The sequence below is a fragment of the Otolemur garnettii genome, unplaced genomic scaffold (genome assembly GCF_000181295.1).
Source record: "Otolemur garnettii isolate 467f Iridium unplaced genomic scaffold, OtoGar3 scaffold00153, whole genome shotgun sequence".
Taxonomy (NCBI): domain Eukaryota; kingdom Metazoa; phylum Chordata; class Mammalia; order Primates; family Galagidae; genus Otolemur; species Otolemur garnettii.
In genome coordinates, this window is record NW_003852548.1 from 3,870,552 (window position 1) to 3,877,576 (window position 7,025).

Genomic DNA, 7,025 nt, shown 5'->3' on the forward strand with positions numbered 1-7,025 from the left:
ATTCGAACCCGCCACCTTAGGTGTACGTGGCTGGCGCCTTAGCCGGTTGAGCTATAGGCGCCGAGCCAACAACCTATTCTTCTTGATAATACCCTATACTGATTGGTCATTGTCTGTATCATATGAGTCTTTGAAAAGTTTTAACTATTATCCCTGTCTAACCATGGGGGAGAAGTTTGGATTGAGATAGCAGAAATGGAGAAATAGTATGCTTCCTGTAGCAGAAATCACTGCCGTGCTTCTTCCTCCAGGCTCCTATCCTGGAGTCTTACAGTGGCTACAAGACTTCTGAGCTTCATCCATTGGTCATGCAGCTGAATCTCCTGCTGACTTTCTGTTCTTGTGATAGGCCGAAGACTGTGCATTTCAAGTATTCTCACCAGTAAGTACCATCCATGCCTTGGCTAAAATTGGGTTTGTGCTCATTTATGGGGAAGCCTTAAAACACCAGGCTCAGACTAGTCTACTTGAGAGAAAAGGATTCAGACAACTTTTGCCTTCCTTTCTACTCTAGGGTTAAAGCAAGATAGGGAACCAAGGGCTCTGTGTCCTGCTTATTTTATGCAGCCTGTTTGACTTTCGCCTATTTTACACTGAGCAGACCCCCTTCCTTTCACAGAGTCTTCTTTGAAGTTGCCAAAATACCCCCCCTGGACATGTTGAAGCTGGAGGAAATGTTGAACTGCTAATTATGAGGCTGAGGGCCTGGCACTCTGGCAGCAGCCACAGGGCCAGGCAGGCATGTTATTAAGCTATATTTATTCTGTGCTTGAATTTGTCTTTTGGTCACTTTTCTTCATTTTTCCACTTTTTTTGTGTTTTCCAAAAATGATAATGTTGTAAATATTTATTTTTTTATAATGAAAGAGAAAACATATATCGTCATATTTGACTAGAAATTTAATAAAAAAGTTAATGGTTGTTAAAATGGCTTACCTTCCCTTTTATTGCTCAGAAGCTCCATGCATTGCCCAGGAATTTTTTTTTCTTCCTTGTAAAGGCCGTGCTTCAGTGTCTGGCTTATCCGGTTTCTTCTGTTTGGATGCTTTCTTCTCATGGGAAGAGGAATTGAGCTAAGTGTGAACTAATAGATGGGTGTATAGAAGGAGTATTCTGGGCAGTGGTGCCCAGTCCAAGGAGAAAGACCCCTCCCTGACAGCAGACCTCTCTGTTCAGAGCTCATGCAACTAGTGGTGTAAGTTAATACCCATTGGTTTCTAATCTCAAGTTGCTTGCTTTCTTCTAGGTGTTGAAAAGGTTGGGATCCAGATTGTAACCCAAATGTAGCCCTAATTTGATAGTTAGATAGCTTTCTTGAGTCTAAATTTGAAAAAAATGTTTTAAGTAGTATGTTAAAATCATTTTTGGTCCTTATCTTCTGCCAAGAGAAGAAATTTCTATCTGTGAAATCAGCAAGGTGTCCCATAATGCAAGCATCAACCACTTGCCTGATCTTTAATTCATACAGCCTTAAGAGGTTGTGCTGTCTTTCTCTGTCCTAACTTGGGGGGATTTGTAGTGGGACAGTTTATTTAAGTTTGTTAGCAGAGGAGTTGAACATCCTCTCTCTATACCATTGCGTCAAACCTACCTCTCAAATAATGTCTGCCACAGTAGAAGACCTTCAGGATTTCACTCTATTATGGTAGCTGGCAACGGCCCTGGTTGGCCTAGGGTCCTATACTACCACTTGCAAATATTTTGAGTATCCGTCCTATAGTTAGAAATCTGGTGGAAGGGTCAATGAAGAAGTTATAGGAAAATGCCTCTCTGGTTCCCCCTCCAGCTTGTTTTGACTTGGAGACCAGACATCATTAGGTTCCTTCCTGCTCCATTCCACTGTGTTGCAAGATTACTAAAGGGTACAACTGGAGAGGTTCAGGCTGCTTGGCAGTGCTTTTTCTGGCATAGCCAACTTTGTATAAATGTGCTAAGAGGACTGGGCTGGAAGCCATTTTGTAAAATCTCCAGGCTCACTAAAAAGAGTGTCTTGTGCCCACTTTTAAATTTTGGAACTTCACATCAAGGGAAAAAAAATTAACTAGTTGTATTATTTTTTCCTTTTTGTCTAGCCCTGTTCTTTAGAGATGCTAATTAAACCAGCAGTCATTTTTGTTGTCATTGCAAATGCCTCAAAATTTATTTTACATTCATCACTACTTCTAAATTAAGAGAACTATTTGAACTGGATTTTGTTATTTAGTGCCTTGTGAAGTACATCTATATATTTATCAAGAATTTGTTTTTATATTTTGATGGCTCTAGTTCATTATAACTTGGCTTTCCTTGTAACCTTATATATTTTTAACAGTTTGTTGAGATATAATTCACATACTACACAATTCACCCATTTAAAGTGTATAATTTAATTGTTTTTAGTAGATTCACAGAATTGTGCAACCATCACCATAATCAAATTTGGAAGATTTTCATCACCTCAAAAAAGAAACCCCAAACCCATTAGCAGTCAGCCCCCATCCTTCCTACCTCTGTGAGCCCTAGGCAACCACTAATTTACTTTCTATCTCTATAGTTTTGCCTATTCCAGACATGTCATATAAATTAAATCATACAATGTGTTGCTTTCTCTGGCTTTTTTCACTTAGCATAATGTTTCCAGTGGTCATCTGTGTTGTCATAGGTACCAGTACTTCATTTTCTTTTATTGCTGAATAATTTTCCATTGTATAGACATACATTTGTTTATTCAGTCACCAGTTGGTGGAAATTTTGGTTAATTCTACTTTTTGGCTATTGGGAATAATTCTGCTAGAATATTCATGTGTTTTGTAGACTTCTGTTTTCATTTCTCTCAGGTACATACTTAAGAGTGGAATTGCTGGATCATATGATAAATCTATGTTTAACCATTTGATTAATTGCCAGATTGTTCTAAGTGGCCGTACCATTTTATATTCTCATAGGCAGTGTTTGAGGGTTCTAATTTCTCCACATCCTCTGCAACACTTGTTTTTATCTGTCTTTTTGATTATAGCCATCCTAGTAGGTGTGAAGTGGTATCGTATTGTGATTTTGATGTGTATTTCCCTACAAACATATTTCTTTTCACCTGTGTCAAGTATCTTTATTTTCTGTCTTAGAGAATGAACTAACCCACCTCCTATCCAAGGTAATTCATCTACCTTTAGATTTTGATCCATCAATTTTCCTTACTCTTTTTAGCCCTCTTCCTGCTTTTCACTGCCACCATTTCCTGTGCTTTCAGTCTCTTCTTTTTTTCTAGTATTTTCTTCTACTTTAAAAACATGATTAAATCTCTCTTGCCACACCCACATTGAATGAAAAACAAAACAAAACACTGTCTGCATCACCTTCCTATCTGCTGTCTAGTTCATCTCTTCTTATTAAACTTCTTTAAAAAAGTATGTTGACTCAGGGTTTCTACTTATGTTCCATTCAGTCTTTGCCCCATTGTAATTGAGCTTTTGCCTTCTAGCACTTCACTGAAGCCTTTGCTGAAGCCATCGATAATTTTCTTTTTTTTCTTTTTTTTTTTTGAGACAGAGCCTCAAGCTGTTGCCCTGGGTAGAGTGCCATGGCACCACAGCTCACAACAACCTCTAACTCTTGGGCTCAAGCGAGTCTCCTGCCTCCACCTCCCAAGTAGCTGGGACTACAGGTGCCTGCCACGATGCCCAGCTATTTTTTGTTTGTTTTTTTGTTTGAAGCCGTCATTGTTGTTTGGCGGCCCGGGCTGGATTCGAACCCACCAGCTCAGGTGTATGTGGCTGGTGCCTTAGCCACTTGAGCCACAGGTGCTGAGCCATCCATCAATAATTTTCTAGTGGACAAATCCAGTAGATAGCTTTGTTTCGCTGGACTACTTTTGCTCCTTTAACCCTGGTGTCTTTTTAATCTTTCTTTAAACTCTGTACTCTTGGTTTCTGGGCCACTGGATTTTTCTGATTTCTTATCTTTTAACTAACTTTCTCTATCTTCTTTGTAGGCTATTTTTCTACTGTCTGCCCCTCAAAATTTATGTTCCCTTAGTTTTTAGCTTTGGCTTTCCTTGGGTGATCTCAGCTACTCTTATAACTTCAAGCCATTAACTATAGAGAGTTAGTCTTCAACCCAAATCCATGACTCATATTTCTGCTCTGTTGGCTATTTTCATCTGAATGTTGCACAGTTACCTCAAACTGAACATATCCAAAGCGGAATTTTTTTTTTTTTTTGAGACAGAGCCTCAAGCTGTCCCCCTGGGTAGAGGGCCGTGGCATCACAGCTCACAGCAACCTCCAACTCCTGGGCTCAAGCGAGTCCCCTGCCTCCGTCTCCCAAGTAGCTGGGACCACAGGCGCCCGCCACAACGCCCGGCTATTTTTTGGTTGCAGCCGTCATTGTTGTTTGGCGGGTCCGGGCTGGGGACTCTTACCCGCCACCTTAGGTGTACGTGGCTGGCGCCCTAGCCGGTTGAGCCATAGGCGCCGAGCCCAAAGCTGAATTTTTTATACTCTTTATCTCTTCTATCTCGATCACCTTCCATCTACCTAGTCACCCAAACCAGATACTCAAGGATTCATCTAGACTCTTTTCCCTTCCTAACAATCAATTGTTCTATCATACTGATTTTATTTTTAACCTTTTATCCCTAACCATTGGCCACTCATGTCTTAGCCTTACATGTTTTAATTATGGCTAAGAGTGTGACCTCATGAAATTTTGCTGATTTTATTTCTCCAAATTTTCTTCAATTGGTATTCTCTTCATATTCTTTTCTACCACTTTCCAGGTTTGAGTTCTCATCTACTGCCTGGATTGTTATGAAAATCCTATCTTTAATCTTGTTCCCTTCAAATTCACTTACCATATAACTACTAGAATGATTTCATTAAAATTCAATTTTAGGGCGTGGTGCCCATAGCTCAGTGGGTAGGGTGTTGGCCACATGCACCAGGGCTGGTGGGTTTGAACCCAGCTTGGGCCTGCTAAAACAAATGAAAATATCCAGGCATTGTGGTAGGTACCTGTAGTCCTAGCTACTTGGGAAGTTGAGAGAAGAGAATCACTTGAGCCCAGGAGTTTGAGGTTTCTGTGAGCTATGACATCACGACACTCTACCAAGGGTAACATAGTGAGACTTTGTCTTAATAAAAAAAAAAGAAAAAAAATTCAGTTTTAGGATTATAGTTCTGAGTAAGATGATTAAGGATTTGTCACCCTTTGTCTCCCATTGAACACAATCGTAAAACCTGGATAGAATACATGGCACAGGTATTTGAAAAGTAAGTGGCCGCAAGCAGATTGGAGAAAAACACCAGAATTTGAAGAAGCAATAAACTGGTGGTGAGTTTCCCACATTCTTTTTTCTTCTGGGATTTCCCAGACTGAACTTAATTCAGTCGGAAACCTGAAAGTGAGCACTGTGATACAGATGGAAAACTCCAAGAGAAGCTTCAGAGTTCTAGCTTGAGAAATGAGGGAAGGAATTCCTAAAGCTCAGCAAGAAGAGGGAAATTCCTCTTCTTTTCCTTTTCCTTTTCTTTCCTTTTCCACTCTTCTCTCCCATCCCAATTCCCAGGCAGTCATGCAGTGTTAGCAACAGTGATAGCAATGGTAGCCTTCAGGAACTAATACTCTTGGGGGGGAACCTGTAATTTCTATTTGATGGAGCTTTGGCCCCAAGAAAGCAGAGCCACACACTCTTGCTCTTTATCTCCTATACTCCCACTTATCTCATCTGTTTTACCTCCAGATGTTGCACAGTTGTAGATGTGAACAATTTTTGATTAGAGGACGGAAAGTGAAACATCAGGAACTGAGGGGTAGGGAGGGAATGTGAAGAGGTAGGAACTCAGGAAAGTAACACACAAAGGTTTCTTTATGTGCTCCTGGCTGTGTACCCTCAACACATACATGTGTTGAACCTGTACACAGGTTGATCAAATCCTAATTAGCATGCCAAATAATTTAAGAACTGAAGTAATAGACATTATCTAGATTCCTGGCTCACTACTTAGTGACACATGCATACCAGACAGATTTGAATACCACTGCAAAAGCTTTGAAAATTGAACTGGCTTAGGACTCTCAGCTCTCGGAAGACAGATGAGAACTTGTGGCCTGAATATAATTATATTGACTGCTAAAGTAAAAAATATCAACATTTTCCATAGAACTTAAATAAGACCTATAGTCTTACAATGTCACATTGAAAATGTCCAGGATATACTCCAGAATGACTAGGGACATGAAGAAGCACAGGCATCTTAACTTGCATGCAAAAGTCCATATCCATCAATGACAAGAGGATGCAGGTGTTGGAATTATGTGACAAAGATTTTAAGCCAACTACCATAAAAAACTCAAAGAATAATTGCAAACACTTTAGGAACAAGTGATAAAATATGAAGTCCCATCAGATAAATAGAAGATATAAAGAAGAATCAAATGGAAATTTTAGAACTGGAAAATATGATAACTGAATTAAAAAAAAAAAAAACTCACTTGAGTGGACTCAGTAGAAAAAGAGAGACGACAGATGAAAGGGTCAATAAATTAGATAAATAGAAATATTATTGAATACTGAAATATTGATTCTAAATAGACTGTGAAGTATGTATTTTAATCCCTAGAGCCACTACTAAAATAATTATGGAGAGTATTGTCGGAGCCACAATAGGTGGGTTACTAAATAAAATGGGTTACTAAAAAAAATCATCTGGAGACAAGAAAAAGAGAACAGAGAAGTAAAAAACAGGGACCAAACAGAAAATAATAAAATGGCAGACCTAAATCCAGTCTCATCAGTAATTATATTAAATGATCTAAGCATGCCAATGAAAGACAGATATTGTCAGAATGGATTTAAAAAACAAAGCATAACTCAACCATATGTTGCCTACAGAAACTCCAAATATGATATAGATAGGTTAAAAAGTAGAAGACTGGGCTCAGCGCCTATAGCTCAACCGGCTAAGGCGCCAGCCACGTACACCTAAGGTGGCAGGTTCGAATCCCCAGCCCGGACCCGCCCAACAACAATGACGGCTGCAACCAAAAAA

At 39.5% G+C, this 7,025-nt stretch overlaps 1 protein-coding gene across 1 annotated transcript in view; it reads left to right on the forward strand.

Annotated features, from left to right (window-relative positions):
• Nucleotides 1–689, forward strand: part of CCNB3 (cyclin B3) — a 58,494-nt gene extending 57,805 nt beyond the window's left edge. The window contains exons 12-13 of the mRNA XM_012811271.1: nucleotides 252–382; nucleotides 620–689. Of these exons, the coding sequence (XP_012666725.1) occupies nucleotides 252–382; nucleotides 620–689 (201 nt within the window). The remainder of the gene's footprint in view (nucleotides 1–251; nucleotides 383–619) is intronic.
• Nucleotides 690–7,025: the final 6,336 nt, after the last annotated feature.